The sequence below is a fragment of the Pygoscelis adeliae genome, unplaced genomic scaffold, assembly GCF_000699105.1.
Source record: "Pygoscelis adeliae isolate BGI_AS28 unplaced genomic scaffold, ASM69910v1 Scaffold156, whole genome shotgun sequence".
Classification (NCBI taxonomy): domain Eukaryota; kingdom Metazoa; phylum Chordata; class Aves; order Sphenisciformes; family Spheniscidae; genus Pygoscelis; species Pygoscelis adeliae.
The window spans coordinates 872,585-893,293 of record NW_008825016.1 but is presented as its reverse complement, the minus strand read 5'-3'; the positions used below and the strand labels follow the sequence as shown (position 1 = coordinate 893,293).

General features: G+C 41.1%; 1 protein-coding gene across 1 annotated transcript; it reads right to left on the bottom strand.

Annotated features, from left to right (window-relative positions):
* Window positions 1–1,663: 1,663 nt before the first annotated feature.
* On the bottom strand, window positions 1,664–17,564 carry IL18RAP (interleukin 18 receptor accessory protein). Its single transcript, XM_009326241.1, has 11 exons — window positions 17,425–17,564; window positions 15,352–15,479; window positions 13,968–14,235; window positions 13,695–13,869; window positions 12,179–12,353; window positions 9,801–9,869; window positions 9,424–9,544; window positions 7,507–7,661; window positions 6,499–6,636; window positions 2,685–2,855; window positions 1,664–2,037 (listed from the first exon to the last, which is right to left on the bottom strand). Exons 1-11 carry the CDS (start codon window positions 17,562–17,564, stop codon window positions 1,664–1,666), a joined length of 1,914 nt encoding a protein of 637 aa, XP_009324516.1.
* Window positions 17,565–20,709: the final 3,145 nt, after the last annotated feature.

Here is a 20,709-nt window from a genome sequence, read left to right as displayed (position 1 = left end):
AGGCCAGGATGCCATTGGCCTTCTTGGCACACTGCCGGCTTGTGTTCAGCCGGCTGTCGACCAGCACCCCCAGGTCCTTTTCCGCCAGGCAGCTTTCCAGCCACTCTTCCCCAAGCCTGTAGTGCTGCATGGGGTTGTTGTGGCCCAAGTGCAGGAAAGCTGCACTTAAGCAGGAAAGCTGCTTAGAAGCTGCTAAAGCCTGTATTACATGCATTAGAAGTGAGTAAATTTAATTTACTGACAAATTATTCAAATTACTCACAGATTGGGTTGTATTGGAAAACAACGCTGAATCTCCCATACTGTTGGGTTACCTCTACATTAGGGATCCAGTGTGTGTGCTCTGAGATGGTCTGCAGTGCAAAGCAAAAGGCAACAAGTGGTAACAACTGGGAAGTTTGCTTCAAAAGCTTATCGTGATCTGAACTTAAACCCCAATGCAGGTGCAACTGAAGTGACAAAATTTTCTCTGGTACAGCCAATGATGCCGTTTGATGTTATGTTTCTACACAAGACACTATCTTCCGCTTCTGCCTCACAGCACCACCACCAGTTGTCCCACTGAAGACTTTGAACACAATACAAAATCAGGTAGATAATGCTCAGCCTGCTTGCAAAAGAGTTGTTCTTTTTTCAGTATACTGGTCCTGTTAACAGCAGTATTTGTTGAAGTCCCTTTCCAACAAGGAATCTGGTGGATGAGCTATTCAATTAGCATTATAGAACAAGGATTCGTTAACTTGAAGGCCAAATGAAGTCAGCAGAACACCAGATCAGTGGCTCTCCTACTCAGATTTTCTTAACACTAACCGTTGCATTTCACTTAGCTACAGCCATACACACACAGACTGCAAGCTGCCTTGAGGGTAAGTGATATGAACCCTGGAGTGTTAGCAGCCAGAGGACTGCAAGGGAAAGATTTCAGAGTCCCTGGAAGTCTACTAGCTGCGACAACCAGGACTTTTGATTTACAACCGTGACACACCCATAACACCAACAGGTTCAGTGGGACCCATGAGTGACCAGCACCGGACAGGATCAGCAGTGCGCAGATGTCTCTGAGGGTGAAATGTTTCACAACTGGTAGGAACGCTTTCTCCCACTGCAGGAAGGATGGAGATACCTGGGATCAGACCTGACACAGTGCTCCTTCTTTTCTCAACCCCTTCGGCACACCCAGTTGTGGCAGTCTCCCAGAGCTTTTCTTCCTTGGTACTCCCACAGGACGAGGTAACTCATTTAAAGAGTTTGGATTTGTCTCACTGGACTGCCCAGGAAAATTAAACTGCAAGCTTCCTCTGCAGCTCCCTTTTTTAATCTTTTTCTAGAAAACAAGTATAAAATATTCCAGAAGAAATACAGTGCAAAGAACGAAACACTCACATGTATGTCTCAACATCATAGCAAAAGAATATAATAAATATAATAAAAATAATAATAAAGTAATAATTTATGAAAGATAGCTCACATTTACAGTTGTGTGCAGTGCCACTTAGTTTTACTGTGGGCTGCAGCACTGTCACACTGCAGTCCTTCTCGCTGCTTTGGAGTGAGCTATTGCTGACTGCAGTGACAGTCCACAGCGGTCAGCCGATGTAGAAAAGGTCTTTTACAATCACGTCGCCATTCCTGAGCCTGCTGTCATCCCCCTGTGAAATTTCTGCTATCGATATACTAGACTGAATAACCTTTGGAAAAAGCCCTTCAGGCTGCAGTTTCCCAACATCTTAGTAGTTTTCACTGGCATGTGGTAACGCATATATTTCCAGAACTTCTTGTTTGGAGCAGCAGAAATAGAAGACTTCCAGGTAATGACTGGTAAAATCCGAAGAGCCTTCTTCACTACTGGAGGCAAAGTCTCTGGCTCTTGGAAAGCCTGGAACTTTATTAATACCAGTTTGATCTTTTTGTCTTCCAACGCACAGTTCACTGCTGCCTGCAGTTCAAAGATGCTTGGTCCACTGACGTAGGCTGGGCTCAAAACAATTATTGCTCGTCTGCTTTGTTTAATAGCTGTAACAACTTCATCTGTGTATGCTGGAGAAGAAATGGCGATCGTTACTGCATTCTATAATGGACTTTTTATCTGATCAGTTCCTTTATCAACAGCTAAACCCAAGAAATTGGGAAAACCAGAAATAGGGATGCTGAGTAATCACATAACCCCTAGAAATGTGTTTGCTGTCAGAGGGTACTGCGGCTGTTCTTATACAGCCTGGAGAACACAACTTGCTGCTCAGGAGGCGGAGGGCACAGCTGAGACCTCAACAAACTTTGTTGCTACTCAAAGAGGGTCTCAAGGGACACTTGGACTTGTCTTTTTCTCTCCCAGGGACAGGTACTGAGGGCTTTCTAATTACTGCAGGTAGAACTGAATAAAGTTGCTCAGAAAGTTAATTACTGAAATATTTGGGGTCTTCTTTTCAGGGAATGGAGTCTGCTTGCAAAGAAATTCTTGGACAAGAAGCTTTGTCTCAGCCTAGTAGCTCCCCAGCGACCACACTCAGACGTGTGTGTGCCTCAGGTGCAGGGGCCAGATATAAAGATCAAAACATGACGAGATTTGAGCAGAAACTCCAGTACCAAAATATACCATTTGCTGATCTGGTGCGTAAGGTTTTTTGGAAAGTGAAAAACAATTTTCTAAAGAACTGAAGATTTTCTACCATCCACAGGGACCTTACCTCCTCCTGGAAGAACATCTCTTTCAAGAATGCATAACTTGTATCCATATTTATTTTCCAGCATATCTGGAAGAAGCTCCAGGGCAAATTTTTCCTCACTAATTAAGGTAGAGTCACTTTCAGAAGGGTCTAGTTTTGCATAGGACACAAATGCATCAAATTCTTTGCCATCTAAAAAAAAGAAGTAAGTACCACTGTATACATTAACAAGTCTGTCTGAAGCATTCAGCTTCTTCCTTAATGCTCAGTTTCCATTTGTATCTATTTAAGTAGGTACAACACAAACCTCAAATTATCACCTCTTCATGAAGTACAGCCATCCAGTTATGCAAAGCCAACCCTTACTCCTCACTGTCTTGCAAATGTTGTAGACATACACTACCAAAGCAAATGAGGAAGCTACAGATGACTAGTGCAAGGAAGTTTAAATCAAGCATTTTTCTGCATTTTCAAAAACATGGTCCAGTTTTCACCAGTGGAAGATCTGGCCCCTTCCAGGCAAAATCCGTGTTGTAGGGAATGATTCCCAATCTTTTCTCTCATTTGCCCCAGTGCTGATTCCAAAAATACTCATCAATGCACAACCTACTTTGAAAATATAGTGAATTTTAAAGGAACAATGTTCTTAGATATCAGTTGCTTGCAGAAGATGTGCTGTTTTCATACACTGTTATGTTTGTATTCAGAGAGACTTGTGCAAGTAGCAAAGCCCAAGTCTGATCTAAATATCAGCTCAGACGCTGAGCCCTGACCAGTTCCTGAACTTTGTTTCAGTCTCATTAAAAGAATATGTTTGTGAGGTGCAGATGAAAAATATATAAAGAACTTTTCTCAGCTTTGAAACACCCTGGTACCAATGACCTGAATTAGGCCCATTCTTAACTACAAACAAATCTTATCTATTTGCTAAATAAAATTTGAACTACACTTGAGGGAGGAGGAAGCAAAACAAAAGGAATTGCTGGTGAAAGCAAAAGGCACAGCGGACTCAGTCCGGTTCCCCCTATGTTGTTGCTTGATGCCATTTAAGGTGTGCTAAGGTTGATGGGACCGCCAAATTTGACATGGGAACTATTGGACACTCAAATCGTTTGGAATGGCAGGACATCCTCAGGCAGTACAAATGACATCAGACACCTATGTTCAATCGGCTGAATTGTATCACATGTCAATACAGTTAATAGAAACCAGAAAGAAATTCAGCTGTTTAGTGTAGAGTCCTACTGCAGGGTGCTGCTGCAGGGCGAGCTGAGAAGCTCTCTAGATTTCACCGTATTGACTACATCTTCACTGCACGGGAACTGAGACACCTACCTCCAGCACAGACACCTAAGTAATGGTGTTGAGTATCACCCCCTGCCTCAGTGTTAACCTCCTGATTTCTATCCTTAGGTGTAAGATTAGGATCACAAACCTGAGCTAGATCCTACAGGTTCCCACAGGATTTAGAAGAGCCCATATGGATTCCAGGGAGCTGAGGAAATACACATGGAAAACTAATGACATGCATGAGCTGGGGTTGAACAGCTACATTCAGAACCAGCACGTAGCAGAAAGTATGTCATCAAAACATCAAACAAAACATAGGTGTGCAGATTAGGTTCGGAGGCCAAGCATATAATTAGACAACTACACTCTGAATTGAAGCTCCTTTGAAACTGTTTTTAAATGACAATAAATTGCACCACAAGCCAGCTATTCCTCATTTCACCCACAGAGGTCACTGCAATCTTATTAGACAATGACCATTAATAAATACATCGCCATTTTCCTTTATAACACTACTGTTACAATAGCAAGTTAAAGACACATACACAGTAAGCAGCACTAGGATTTTTTTTTCCCTAGAATTGTACAGAAGGACAGTTACAACCTGAGGAACTTTTGGCACAAACATTTAAGATGCCCAAAGGGCATCTTAAATGAAGAATACCCGAGTTAAGCGACGTGACAGCATAGGCTATCTATAAATGTTAGTATGCCAACTTCTGCATTGTTTCTTTCTCCTTGTGGAAGCAGGCAAGATTTTTAAGAGGTATATCTGAATTGGCTAAGGAGGGTTAGAGAGGCATGAGAAAAAAGGTGACCTTACTGCTGTCTTCAACTACCAAATGGGAGCATACGGAGAGGATGGAGACAGATTCTTCTCTGAGATGCACAGTGATAGGAGAAGAAGCAACAGACACAAGATGCAACACAGGAAATTCTCATTAGATGTTAGTGAAAAAGTTTGCACTGTGAGAGTGGTCAAACACTGGAGCACGTTGTCCAGAGAGGTTGTGGATTCTCTAGCCACAAGTTCCTGAGCAACCTGGCCTAGGTTGGCTCTGCTTTGAGCAGGGTGTGGGATCAGACGACTCCCAGATGACTCCCTTCCGACCCTGTGGGATTCTGCAATTCTCTGATTATGTACTAAGAGGGATGGAAGAGAAGAAATGATGGGAAGGAAGAAACGGCAAAATTAAGTCATAACTGCTGCTTTGCTGCTATATGAGCAAACCCTTTCAGACCTCAGGTGACTTGATATGCATCCACTATGAAGTGAGAAGGACATAGACTTACAGGTGAGAACACATTTTATGGCAAATCACCTTAGGCAGAAAACCATCTGGGTAGGCATAGTTGGTCTGCACACTCCATGCCCCTACGCTGCAAATGGTGCTGTGTGCATGTGGTACATGAGAGTCAGGGAGCAGGACACAGGTTGCCACAGTGGAACCTAACGGTGTCTCCAACTTCAGTGCATAAATCTTGGCAGGTCTGTCTCTGTCCTACTGACATACAGGGTGAGCTCTAAGGGGACTTTCCAGAGGTTCTTAAATCAATTTGTTACCAAATAGAGGGGAAATTTTGAGTGATTTCCCAAATCGCTTTTGCCAGCTGCCTTAGGGCTCACAAAAATACTTTCCAAAGGGCAGTTAATTGTCTCATTGCATATGTATTTATAGATACCTAGATACAGTTATTTCACACTCATGTATATCTACATATACACTTGCAAACACAAAAGCAGACTCAGACACCTATATCTCAAGCTGCATCAAGATTCAAGAATTTTTAGAAAAATTTCCTTGGGTGCATACTATCAGATTTCTTTCAACCCAGGTAAGAAAATTGTATGTTAAATTCTTTGAAGTAGGCACTGTCATTTTTACACTGCCTACTATGTTGGAGGCCCATTTTAGCTGAGATGATGGGGCAATGCTACTACGGAGATTTGAAATATCGGAAGCTTATCACTCTGCTGTAAATGTCAAGATGGTCAACATAATTTTTAGAAAGGAAATATGAATATTTCCCAAACGTACACTACTCAGTTGTTGCCCTGTATCATCTTATTTCTCTCCTTTGTTTATTCTTCTGAAAAATTATTTGGCTTCAAATGAAAAATACAATAGATTCTGGAGTCCTTCACTTAGTTCTGCAAGGACATTTGATTCTTGTCCACAGGTTCTGTTGAACCCTTTAGGAGAATGAGGTTAAAATGTTGGAGATGCTCTATTATTCCCTGCAAAGGGACTGCCAAAATTCAACTTCCTACTCTTCCTATCCCTAATTTACTTCCATGGGTAAATTAGGGATATTGTAAAAGGCTAACTGTGACATTTCAGTTGGTGTTAGGTATTTCCTCCACCATTTTTTTCCATCTGAATCCACTGAGCATCTTGCTAGCTTTAGCAGCCTTTGTATTGGCTCAAAGAGAACACGGTCATTAAGATAATTTAACTGAATGGTTAATTCACACCAGATTAACCCACATGGCAAAAGGCAGTAGAAAAACTGGAGAAAATTAATATTATACCATGTTTCTTACCTCCTGTAGTTTCGTTGTGGACCAGGTAACTTCGGTACATCAGCACTATTTCAATCCAGTGCTGGTAAACAAAGGCAGTGCACAAAAGGAATGCAAATAGAGTAGAAATGGCACTGCATAGTATGTATAAGAGAAACACTGTAGAAAGAAAAGGGTCTATCATAACTCAGGCTTTCCAAAATAATGTTGATACTTAGATGAAAAACTCAGTCCAGAAATGGGGGCAAACCATCTCACTATCTTCATTCTTGCCCCGCTGGCAAACTCTAGGGAAGTCAGCAATTAGTTACAAACCTCAACATGGAGTTTCAGTCTACCATCGGGGACCTTTTTTGAATGGTATGTCTGTGATGGTATGAAAAGCCAATCTGTGATGGAAGGCACAGATCAAACAGTCTGTGGTACACTTAGCAGGGCTGAAAGTAGTCATCGCTTGAGATGGAAAAGTCACATCAGAACACACATAGCTGCACACAGTGCCCTGCTGGAGACTTCCTGTGCCACTCCAGTGATGAATCTCCACTGTGAACTATGGTTCAATGGTTTAATTTCCACACTGATTCTGGTTTTGGCCTTTGCTTGAAAGGCTGCCACATTCATATCAGTTATGGTAACTTCTCAGAAACATGCACGCTAAGGACTGGGGAAACAAACAGAAATGTCCTATGAAAATCAAGGAATACTATTGCTTTCAGCAGCCACTCTGCCTCAGTTTAGTAGACCGCCTATTAGTGTTCAGAGATGCTACTCTCCTCTTCCTCCCAGTTACTCTCCAGCTCCCGCTTGGCCCACCTGCGTGCAGTAAGTCCCCAGATACCCCCGTCCTTCTGAGTAGTCCTCAGAATAATGTGCCTTTCTAGACATCTGACAAATCAAACTTTTCCCATCCAGCTTCAAGAAACTTCTGCAGCTGGCTAAAAAGCCAGTGTCAATGGGGAATAAATTTGCAGCAGTGAGTAAATCAAAATGTGTCTTCAAGGGCAAATAGTCATCCATCGATAGTTTTACCTCTCTGCTTTCTTTTCAGCTGGATCACAGCAGTGGCGTTCCCCACCGAATTCTCAGCAAAGCACGTGAAGTTGCTTCTGAGGTCCCTTTCGGTAACTTCTTTCAGTTTCGCAACATGAAGAAGTGTGTGCCCCCTTAAACCTTTTGGACAAACACTAAAGAGAAAAAAATATGTATTTGCATTATACCTTTGCTGTTCATCCACACAATCTCCAAATGTCTTAAATACAAAGAAAGAGGAGCTTGCAACTTCTTAACATTCAGCTTGAACCTTTAACAGCAATGCAATATTCTGGTTTGGAACTTCCATTTGGATTTACATTGTAAGAAAATACTAACATCAAAAGTCTGCAGACTGAAAGGTTTATTCTTAATTCATCAACTCAGCAAAATACTTAAGCACTTGCCTAGTTTTAAATATATAGTCCCCTTTGACTTCTATAAGATTATTTCTGTTTTTCTAAGATGTAAAAAAATCCCCCAGGGAAAATGCAGGGAAATGAAACTTCAAAAAGGAGCCCTAAGAGAGGACTAGCTGGGCAAAAAGACTGAGCAGCACAGCCTCTTGCACAGGGGTGAAAAGCCCAAGGACAGGATAGGCAAACAGAGTAAGACAGATACAAGGGACGGAAGTATAGGAAATGAAGATGTAACAGAGGAATCCCTTTGGGGCTGAGTGAGGGTTGTGAGGAACAGATCTGCGTCTGCAACCACTCGAGAACACCCAGGGTTTCTGCGTCTCAGCATTTCTCTTTGAAAGCCACAAGTACAGGCGTCTCTGGGTGGTCCCGAAGGCACCTCACATCATGCCACTGCAAAATGACAGTCTACCATGGCCCTACCTCTGCTAACTCAAGATACACAGGTGTGAGCATGGGCAAGGATTCAACCTGTACTGAAAGTCTGTTGGGAATGCTTTATTCATTTGGGTTTTTAAAAAATAAACAAACAGCAATTGTATGCATGCAAAAAGCTAAAAACTTGGTAAGAAGAACATTACAAAGCTAAACATTCATAAGTTAGGAAAATCCAATTTCCAATCTACCTCATGAATGAATGTGTGTGTGCGTGTCCATGTGTGTGTGTGGTATCATCATTTGTTATTTTTTCCCATATGACTCCTATTAAGAACTTAATTTTAGCAGTGACAGCAGGGCTTTTCCTTCCCCCAGCGTACAGAAAAGTTTTCCCATGAAGATGACTCAGGACTGTGTAGTGAAAGACACACTTGTCTATGTTGCCTCCACTATGTTTCTTGCCCAAGTTGGACACGTTAAGCGACGTGACAGACAGGGAAGTACAGGAAGGAAAGGGAAGTATGGTGACTATTTGGGTTGTCCCCAGGTCACAGGAAACCTATCCCACACACATTGCTCCTCTGCAGGGTCTGGTAATTCTTGCCAGGGAAAATGGCTGAAATTCAGTGTCCTGAAATTCAGTGCTGCGAGTCCTCAGACTGACTCAATAAACACACCCCAACGTCTGAGGTACCCAAACTCCTTTCAATGTCCACAGTACTGTTTTATATAAACCAGATCTGGTTTATCCCCACCTTGGAGACAGCTTCCAAAGACAGATTGTGTGAGTTGCTAGTAAGGCACAACAGAAGGAACACTTGAAAACAGCTGATGTGGGCACAGGCAACCAAGCTCCATTCATGTTGAAGCTGTCCCTGAGCTAAAGCCTTAGGAAAAAGAGTTAAGATTGCACAGAAAGTTGGAGTTCTTGACTTTATGGCCATCAGTATGTGCTTCTGTATGTGAAGTGCATGTGCCTGTCAGACACTTATGGACATAATATGTTGAAAAACAGAGCTTTCTGAGTTTCTTTCAGTAAAATGTATTCATTAAAGCTATTGTAGAAGGATTTGTACAGTTGCTGACTGTAGTAGTAATCAGACTACTGGTTTTTTCTTACCTTGTTTCCTGATTCAATTTCTCATTTATATTTTCTTTGTTGTTTCTTTTCCATGTTACCCTCATCGAAGAAACTCTTTCAAACCCAAACTGTACACGGCATTCCAATTCAAGTGGCTTTCCTGGAACAAATTAGCACAGGAAAACCATGCATGGAGGTCACCAGAATATTCTTCTCTTAAATAGCCTGGGATCTGTATAACACGATGCTTCCTTTAATATCCACAAAGATATATATAAAGAAAAAAGCTACATTTTACATAAAATTCTCATACTCCTAGAAAGCAAAGCTGTTTTGCTTTATCAAGATCTATCGTTATCTGTCAATACCTCATTTAAACTTCTTCTTTCACTTTCAGATGATGAATCGAAACTTACCAAGCTCTGCTTCAAGGATCACCACACCATTGGGATACAAGAAGTTTGGTGGATGGATAGTGGTTTTTGCTGCAATTGACAGGAATACTGTTAATAACTGTAATGCTATCATCAGTGCAGAAGACCAGAGAAAATGTCTTTCAGAATTTTCTTTTTTGAATGTTGGGTGGCATTTGGACACCTAAGTCCAAGAGGATGATTTACAGTTGTTGAGGTGTTTGAGAGTGCACAGATAAGGGAGTTTTGACCACAAAACTTATGTAGCTACTTAAAGACCTGCCATCCCAGTTACTCTGAGGCATTGCCATCTTACATGAGCTGAGAAGCTCAGCATCTAGCCTGCACTTAAGGTTATTTAGGGTTCAGAAATTAGCGGGCCCCCCCTTGCAAAACCCCCTGAAGGACGCAATCCTCATACCAGTTCCCTGCCAAACCCCATTCCATGCCCAGTAAGCACACGTACAGCACACACACCCCATTCACAAGCACAGGTACTTCCATTAAAATAACCATGTTTTTTTCAAAACGAGGGCTGCCAAAGGGCACAAATAATGACACCCACAGTTCATACAATCTACTAAGCAATTACCCAGGCTCCAGAAAAACAGCCGGAAGGGCCTAAACCCCACAGCTCTGATATTCTAGGAAAGTCCCATGCTGCAGGAAATGGTGACACACGACACCTTTTTTTTTTTATAATCAAGCCACAGCAGAGAAATGTATGTAAGATTCAGGGGAAGTATATTTGTATATGGCACCTTTCAAGTGTTCTCTTCCCTCTTTAAGTGAGGGAAAAGAACTGAGAAGCACAGTGCGTTAGCTCAGGTTCAGCCAGATCAGAATAAAAGCAGAGCTGTCCATGCCTGCTGGGTAAATATCATGGGAATATAGGCAGAGAGAAGAGTGAAAAAGCACCAGACTTTGTAATCCAGCACATAAAGGTCTCAAAAGTTGGTGAGATGTGGTTTCCAGGCCCTGTCCTGATGGGGTATATATATTTTTCCCATGACTTCTTAGTACCAAATGCAACAAACATCTGCAGGTCCTTTTTTGGACCAGCTATTTCAGAGGAGTGCTGTCCTCACTAGACCATGGAATTTCAGGAGTGCTGCCCTCACTAGACCATAGAACCAGGTTGCCTCACCTGACACCTTTCTTTCGCTCCCTAAATCTTGATCTCCCTTCCACAGAGTGGCCCACTTTCCACCAGGATGCTGAGAATAAGTCCTGTGCCACTGTCATACAGAAACAGCTGTACTGGGTCCATCCAGCTGAGGATGTAGAACAGATGTAGCCATGCTTTCCTCTGCGACCCGTGATTGACTGGAGTGACTGCAGTGTCTGACAAGTGTCCTACAGCACTCAACGACAGAAGTCTGGAGAAAAGCATAACCACATCTCTCTTTTAGCAAACTACACAGAGTCTCCCTCGTTCCTGATCCTGAGTTGCTAGCGTGCTCCCTTGCACAGTGCTGATGTTGTCCAGCAGCACTCTGCCAGGCAGTATCTGGGCTTTGCCTGAAGGGCAGCAGAGGACAGTAAGTATTACGGAAAACGTCGCCATGATTTGAAGGAGAATATAAATCCGTGCTATATCACTGTGCCATAGAGTTCTAGCCAGTTTTATTTAGTAAACCACACAAAGCCTAAAAGAACAGGTCATGCAGGCAGTGATGCTTTCCCCCAAACAGCATATGCAACAACAAACAGCTTGTTTGTTAGATTGCTCACAGGTCTCCTCTTTCCTCTGCTGTTAAAAAGTAATGTGGAAGACGGGCAGTGATCCCACCAACATCACCTTCCTCATCATTGTCAAGTGAAAAAAATGAAGTTCTCCTCCATGCCACAAGGAACGATTTTTTTATCTAACTCCTACTTTCACATAAGCCTCTACTTCAGGGACAGAGATAGATTGAGATACGCTGCTTTTGTCCACATTTCCCATGCAGGATTAGCACTCCTTCCTTCTAGTATGAGAATATCTTCCTAACACTCCCCATACAGTACATGGAGAACATTGGCACCAGTTGGAGTTTCATAAATTCTACTCCCAGATCAAGAGGTCTAAATCCTTTTGTAGATTTGATCCCCACTCTTAGGAACTACAATAAATCCAAGGTGGAATTATATCTTGAAAATGATGGCATTGTATGCTACATGTTATTACTGAACATTGAAGGTTCTAGTCAATGTCCCAAGATGTCCTCAGAATACTTGGAAGAGGATTTTAACGATTGTGTGGCTAATTCATTTTATGGGGTTTTCAGAACAAGAGCCTGAACAAAAGACATAAATAGCGTAGGAATTAATAGAGGAAACATACTTTACTTCAGGTAGTTTATTCTGAGTTGTTATATTTGAGTTATTATATTACTCACCAATGACTTCTACTGTTACCGCTGTTCTCATTGTCCACTTGGTAGTGTTGTCATATAGAGTGTAATCACACACATATATTCCAGCATCTTTGCCATAGGTTGGATTCAAGTAGATTTCATTACGCTTAAGCTTTCGGCTTTGTCTGCTTTTCCTATGTTTTATCTGATGACCATCCTAATGAAAAGAAAAGAATATCGAGGAATTAGATGTCCTTTTTTCCGTTGTGTGGCTGCTATTAAATTATATTTTAAGATATTTGGATAGGATTTCCATGGCAGTAGGGCTAAGCCAAACTCTTTCCACTGAAGCCCAAAAAAAGATTTATTAGGAGTCTGAGGACATGTGTCAGTTATATTAAAAAACTGTGGTCTATATGTGAATATCTATACGTGAATACCATTGTCTTTTTAAAAAATGATTTAAAATTTGTGGTTGCTGAGAGAAATGTGAAATCATGAACCTAATCTAAATTAAACTCCTATTACTAAAGAGCAAAGAAAAGGATCACTTTTTTGATGGACTGGGTATTTTTTATTTTGTAAATAAATTATTTTGAAAACATTTTCATGTTCTTTTATAAGAAGTAAATCATGATTTTGGATTGTCTGAGATTGGCAACACTGTCACTACTTTTAAAAGGATGAAAACTGACTATTTTTTAAAAGCACCCCTATTTTTCAGCTTAGTGTATTTAAAACCACTAAGAATTTTCCTTAAATCAAATTCCTGAAAAAAATCCACTAATGCAAAATGGAAAGAATCTCCTTAAATTCAGTGGGCTTCAGATCAAAATGTGGGTAAAGATATACCTCATTTAAAGTTTGAAAGTAAATGGAGAGTAACTTTGACTAGATCATAATTCTACTTGATAGAAAAAATAATGTAAATAATACCAGGTAGTAAAATGCACAATTGAAATTTCAGTCATTTTCATTTACTCATTTATACAGGTTTAGACGGTATATTACAATCCTTGCAAACACAATAGGAATAAATTTTAGCTTGAAAGTATTTTAGCAGTAATTTGAAAAAGAATAAGTCAATAATGTTTCAGTGGAATGGTGCTTCATTAAAAACAGGAGTCTTGGAAAGAACAATTTGAAACATTAATCTTAAAAGAATTTTGTTTCTAACAAAGCCACTTTTTCTTTGGTATATTTGATATTTTCAGAATTTAAAATGCCAAAACAAAACTTAAAAATTTACATTTCAATCATGTGTCAGTTTTGTAAAGAACCTATTTTGATTCTCAATTACTTCAAATTCTTAGCTGAAGAGAAAGCATTTCTAGGCTTCTATTTCAGGGGATAATATTTTGGGCATGGCAAATTTCTTCAAAACTCTTACTTACAGACTTGATATATGGCAATTCAAGATTCTACTTTTGGGTTGAATTTCTCAGGCTGCATCGTCTGCCAAAGAAGAGTTCAAGAACCTATGGCACATAAGCATTAACTAGACCTAAAGCTATACCTCCACTGAGCTTTTTTGAATGCTCAAGAGAGTGACTCTTACCTTGTACCATTTTACATCTGGCTTTTCTATATGGCTGTAGCATTTTGTCCCAGGACAAGTTATTGAATTCCCACTGCCAGCAAGAAGATACAGCACATTTGTGTCATAACCTGAACATTTTGCCGCCTTCTTTGTTTGAACTTCCAAAACAATTTTGAGACATGGGATTTTTTCCCTGAGTGATGCAGAAAAAAGTTAAACATCTAATACACAAAACAAAATAAAACGATTAATTTTTTTACAGAAGTATAAGCCTTTTGCTCCATTACATACCGTATCATACAGATGTATACTCCGGAAGCACTGTCCCTTACTGGTTTAAACCAAAGTGCATTCCCTTGGAGAGCAGGATTAGAGCTTTCCTTGATAGCCTTCAGTGGCTCTTTATCTTTCTGACGCCAGAACCATTTCACCTTATGTTGTTTTAGAAGTGAGTTGTTATAAATGTGGGTAGCATCTCTATCTGGTAAAGCGCATTGTAAAACAAACTCCTCATCACTAATTGCACGATACCATATTTGAGGTTCAGCATGGGAACATCCTGAAAAGCAGGACAACAAGATATCAGTACCACCTGAAAGAACACACAGTCATCACGTTTAAAAAAAAAAAAAATAAGGAGTACTACAGAAATACTACTTTACCTTTCTTTGTGTTAAATAATTTTTTACGTGACCAGATGCTGGGCTAATAGAGAATTGATTTCCTTAAACATGGAATTTGCCAATGTTCTCAAAAGTTTATTCAAAGGTTTCCAAAGGTTTATTAGGCCTTTTTCAAAAGCCTAATGAGAAAATAGCTTAAGATTTTTAGTGAACTGAAGATTTTCACATGGGTGCTAACCTGTTAAACCTCAACTCTCTAGAAAAGCAGATGCAGTTCTTCCAGCTCTCCTCATATTAATGGAGAAGGGACTGACATAAACCTGAAGAAGCAGAGCCTGCCCACCACACTGCCTATTTAGGATAAGATTCACAGGCATTATTGTCTTACTGCTTTCAAATCTTTCCCCTCTTATGTTTCAGTTACTGTCACTAAAATTAAACAAATGTTTGGATTCTGAAAGCTGTGGTCACCCGTCCTAACCCCAAATTCTCTGAAGGCTGACCGACCTTGCTGCGTAACCCCTCCTCCCAATCAGGATGTGGTAATCCTTGAAAGTATGGTAGGATTTCACTTCAGCACAAGGAAGGGCGTGAAATCTTCGGTTCCTCGCCTGCCCACCTGGGAGACTCTTCACAATTTCAGTTTCTCTCTGTGAACTGGATTGGATCAAGCTCCTCCAGATAGACTGTGTGGGTGGAAGACTTTGATATATTGGTCTCACCCTGCCTTTCTCTTTCTCCTTCCCCTCGTCAGGCTTGGACCAGCGGCTGGAGACTTCAAGGAGTCACAGAAGCAATTCATTTGCTCCATTCGGTTCTCAGAAATTCTCCTTTACGTTTGCCCTTTTCTTTTCATTAGGGAACTGAATTTTGAATCCTATTTAGGGTAAACTGTATTAACGATACTTAAAAAGCTAGAAACAGCTGTTTGCCTGACACAAGCATGAACAGGTGCAGGAAAAACTCATGAAGGCATGGCAAAATGCAGATCCACTTTTCTCAGCTGTCAGAAAGCACCACGAACACCAAACCTCCCCAAAGCAGACTCTTACCTGGCAAGTTAATCTCTCTAACTTCTGCCCCACTGACAAACAATGCTAGGATCCAGGACAAAGTAAGCATGATTTTCTTTATCAATTTTGGTTGATATTCTGAGACATTTTCTTTAAGAGTCATCTTGCTTTCTGTAAAAGAGGAAAACAGATTTTCTTTTTGTAAATAATACTCCAGTAAGGTAGTTAGGCAATTACATATTTTATTATGTAGCTCTTTAAAACTTAGCAGACAGTATTTCCTAGATATTGTGCTTTTTAAAAATGGGGTTTGCAGCACTCTTCCTGCTCATACTATTTACACAAATGCAGGATAGATGATTTTCAAGAATGTGCAACAGTCTCTTTAAATATATCTTGCATGGAATTGCTTACAGATGGATTTCCAAGTTATACCTACAGCAATGGAGAACTCCACATCTGGAGTAGAAATGCAGGTCTTTCAGCAGCTGTTGCTGTTAGAAGAGGAACCTGTCCTTTAAGACGAGAGATAAGATACCAAATAACAAAACCAACCTTTATCTAATGACAACTATCAGCAACAGACTGAGAAAGGCATAACTGGCACCAAAATCCATGGAGCTCTGTGGTATCTTGAAGGCCAACAGAGTGTGTAAACTGGATTCCTTTGGGATTAAACCAAATCTGAAGATGTGCTGCAGCTGCAAATGGCATTGAGTCCATGGGACTGGAGTAGAACTATGCAGAAGTAAAACCCTCAAAGCATGTACTGTGTGGACACCAGGTCTTTGGTTCTAACTCTTTTACCCCAGAGACATGCTTCTATTGGGCTTTATTACCAGCTAAAACGGACATACCATAAGATGTCCACTAGGGTCAGCAAAGCAACCTAAAAAACCCTTCTTCTCCTCCATGACTCACCTGTGTGCGCAGCATCAGGCCTCACTTCTGCACCACAGTGCTGTGCTGCACTGCTTGAATGACCCTAGCAGAGGTCTGCTGAACAGGGTAACATCCACACCATCATAAGGTGTCAGCTCTGTGGTGTGCCATCTGTGAGCTGAGACTGGGAACACTCAGGGAATTTGGGAGCAGGTCCACAAAGCACTCAGCTGCACCCAGACCCCTATATTACAGCATCCTGTCCACGGTGAAACCCCAAACCCTATTGTATGAAGTGTTTTGCCTCTCCTACTAAAAGGTTTGAGCTGTGTCCCACAGCCTTCTCAGCCACAGAGCTAGAGGGAAGGCAGGCTGTCAAGCATGTATATTCAACAGCCATGGCTTAATCTGGGTATTTAGTAAGAGCATATCCGATGCCTGTGATTGACGTGTCTGGAGTGCCTGATTCAGAATCTCAGTGAGTAAGGTCATGTGCTTTGCTGATGTTGACATCGTGCAACTGAGACCTCAGGGAGCTTTTTTCTTTGCTCATATGGCCACAGAGTGACTCTGCATTTGCACAGCTGCCAGAGAGGCACTGAGTCAGCCCAAGGGAAAAAAAGAAAAGGTCTGGCAAAGGCTAGTCCCTTGTCTGTTGGCACCTCATGCAAATCAGACATGACTCATACAGGCAGGCAGCAAAGGAGCATCCAGTACACACTGAGCTAGCAAGAGAGGTGAAGAGAACTCCCACTCCGCACTTTTTCAGGCAGCTACTCTGTGTAGAGAGGAGTACTTTAGTCACCATTCTCTTAAGCATGTCTCTATTCCTTGCAAGTGAATGGAATGATCTATTTTTACACTCAGAGGTCACATGGAGTAAGTAGGTTAACTCATTTGTCTTAACCCATACTGGTGCTTTGTTACAGATTGGCTGCTGCCAAATGTCATCGCCCCATACATCTTTTAAAATCATCCTGAAACTCCAAGCCAGTAAGTAAGTCTGAATAAAGAGACAGAGTTTCCTACTAGCACTGGGTAAAGCCCTCCTAAACTTTAAGACTGTTCTTATCCACTGCAAAAAGATTAATGTATCCTGACTCTTTTGAATCTGGATTTATGACCAGCAAGGTCTTTCGTAAAGACCTCTCTCAAGGCATTCATTAGGGCTGTGTCTCTGTCCCTATTCATACTGTATAAAACAAAGGATGATGTTTTGAGTTATGTCACTCATCAGCCCACATGGCAAAGGCATACTGGTGCCAGCAGCAAGCAGGACCCAAGGGCCTTGTGTGTGATTCAGTGCTGCAGTCCCTTGAGCAGGTGAGCTGATGTAATGGGTCATTGTTGTCAAAAGGGGAAGGTCTCATCTACTTCTCCGTCCTTCCCACTCCCCTCTCTCTCGATCCCAGAAAATTAGTCCAGCGCCTCTCCTGTGACAGCTCTGGTCCTCTCTGGTGACTCAGTTCAATTTGTTAAGCCATCAGAAGCTATCTGAGGAGTTCCTGATGGCACAAGATAAGCAGCAGAAGCATTTACTTCCCAGCTGCATATTTGTCTGTAATCAGGGACACACAGGCTACGAGTGGCAAAACCACGTCAAGTGACCATTCACAAAGCATTTAATAAGACCAGTGATGTATAATCTCTCTGCTCTCCAGTTTACTGCCATGCTAACAACGCCCTCTTCCAGCTCAAAAGGTCACCACAAATGGGGAAGAAGTGTGAAAGGGAGAGTTAACTAATGAATATTATAGCTTTGGTTAGCAATCTGTATAATATTCTGTTGTCTTTTGCTAGCCATGGGAAAATACACCACTGCCAATTTTTCTGCTAACTGATAACACTTTTATTAGAGAACCTCAGGAACTTTGCATTTTTATAGTGCTTAAAAAGTATGGCAGCGTGTGAAATTACGAAGTGTCGTCTTGCAAGTGTGCTTAACAGGAAGAGAGAAATTCACAGCAGGAGGAGACAGCAATTGCCAAAGGAGGGGGGTACCTGAAACAGGATAATCTTAAACTGACCATTCAGGTGTATTTGCACTGCAGGTGAACTTAAGGTGATTCAGTAACTCAATACATTCAGTGACTCATTTTATCTTGGTCAGAATCTGCCAGAAAAAGAAAGCACTCTACTCTGGGCAACATATTATCAAGTGTCTCTCCGCCTTCTCCTGCCATGTACAAGCCCATATTATCATATCCTTAGTCTAGACATTTAGGATGCCATTTAATTGGAAAGTAACTTTTATACCAAGGAAACTAATGTGGTCTTAACATAATTTCCTGTGGTAAAAAAATGTAAGAGAAGAATAAGATCTGTATTATTTTGCCTATATTTCAAACTAAAGGACTCTCACAAGAAAAGAGTAAATCACTATTTCATAGCATTTTGTGTGTAATTACATAAAATATATGCAAAAGAAATCAAAATCAATTTCTTGAGAGCTGCACCAAGTTTCATGATATCTCTAAAGTCTAGTAAAGGGTGGCATGTCACAATCTTACAATCAAGCTGTAAGGTCTCACTTCAGGAACAGTTACCTGCAAGGACAGAGATTAAATACTTTCAAATGCTCTGCGTTTCCCAAGATGGTCAGCAAGATCCAAGGCCAGGTTGGATGGGGCTTTCAGCAACCTGGTCTCGTGGAAGATGTCCCTGCCCATGGCAGGGCAGTTGGACTAGATGATCTTTAAGGTCCCTTCCAACCCAAACCATTCTGTGATTCTATGACTATTCTGATTCTGATGAAAATCACTTCAGCGTCAGAGCTATCAATTCCCATGTCTTGTCTTGGATTTACATCAATGGAAAGGCAAACATAATCTGATTCTAAGAGTAAGATTAGTAATAGTCACACAGAAGAAAAAAGCTTCACCATACCTATAAAGCAAAAAAAAAAAAATCTAATGAATCTACTTACCAAGACACTACTGTTTTGTCTGACCAAGCAATTAAAACCAATTTACTTTAAAATTCACATTCAAAGACAATAAAACCAACTCACCTGTCAAGCAGATGGGGCAGGGAGGGCTAAAATCTGAAGCTAAAAGCTATAATTAAAAAAAAAAAATTATCTGAAAATCTTACCTGCACATCCTACACTACATGATAAGACTTGTGGTTAGTTCTAGCTGTGCACTGTGTTGAGTCTGTTTCCTTTACAGGAATTTCCTCTACCTCAGTGTCATCATCCCTTCCTTTCTCAGTTCAGTTGCGTTAGGTTCAAAATTTCCAGGTCATTTTCTTGTAAAAAGAACAGGGGAAAAAAGTTTGCCCCTAGTAAAAGATCAAAGCCTTTTGGGTTTTAAAATCTTCTGTTTGCACTGTGTGCAAAAATACATTGGACTTTTTAGTTTGTTTCATTTAAGAGCAGGAAGGGTGAAAGTTTCTTTCTTTTTTGCCCAAATGCTGCTACTAGATGGTTCAAAAAAGCGTGTAATATCTGAAATCTACAAGAGTGGCACATTTCTGCCCAACACCAAATAATATTCACTCTAAGAGCCGACTTCTCCTTACCCTTAGTGTCCTCAGCTAACTTCCACACCCGCTGCAAGCGGGCACTGTAAGGGGGCTGTGACACGCTGTTTACTTTCTGTGTCCTCCCAGTAAAGCCTTATTGGTTACCCCAACGCAGCTTTGGCAGAAAGAGAAAAGAGAAGCCCTGATGAATACGAGCTGTCTGTGACTTGCCCCTTGGACCCGCTAGGCAGGCAGAGCGCTTCAGCATATGCAGTCCCACACGGCCCAGCCCCTCTTCCAGGCTCCCTGCATGGATATAAAAGACAGGCTGCACAGTCCACAAACTACAGAAAAGCATCTGAGAGCACCTTGTCATGAATCCAGACCCCACTTCTCCCTATTTCAATACACGTCATGTAAATATATAGGTCCACCAGTTTGCACCAGACTTATTTCAAGAACAGTAGGACTTGTTTCTTCTTTTCTTGTGTGAAGTTCACTCTCTTTACTGCAAATTGGGTCAATTACTCTATTTCCACAACAAGAAGCTAAAAAAGGCTTTTTGCTATATAAGAGGCGATTTCAATGTCGCCTCTGTTTATACACATACCTTTAGGCGATGGCCACTATTAATGCTTGGTTGTATTGGGTCCTGAGCATTTGGAGATACAAGCTGTGTATTCGCAGCTTCTACCATGTGTTTCTCTCTCTCCTCTTTCCAGAACAGAGCCCATTGATGATCAAGCTTTGTGATTGTCTTCTAAAATATCTTCAGTGTTTTGCCCCAGTACAAAATATATGTTTGGTTTATAAGTTACAAAAGGCTCCAATGTATCTCTGTAGGTTTCAGCATAAAGAGTTAAGCTTTTTGAAGGTGTCCTTTCTGACTAGAAAAAAAAGCATTTTACTCTCCTCTTCTCTTGAAGGAATTAGAGTGCAACACAGATAAAGTCAAGCCCATGCTACCTTCAAGCCATTGCTCAGACTATCAGAAAGAGATGATTCTTTCCCAAAGATGCATCTTACAGACACAAAATATACTTCATTCAT

Excerpts from the sequence above, each read along its gene's own strand:
- IL18RAP (XM_009326241.1), bottom strand. The coding sequence starts at position 17,564 with ATGAGACCTTCCCCTTTTGACAACAATGACCCATTACATCAGCTCACC. Across the intron at positions 14,236-15,351 it reads TAGAGAGATTAACTTGCCAG|GATGTTCCCATGCTGAACCT; the intron begins GTAAGAGTCTGC and ends CCTGCTTTTCAG. Across the intron at positions 12,354-13,694 it reads CAGATGTAAAATGGTACAAG|GATGGTCATCAGATAAAACA; the intron begins GTAAGAGTCACT and ends TCTTTTCATTAG.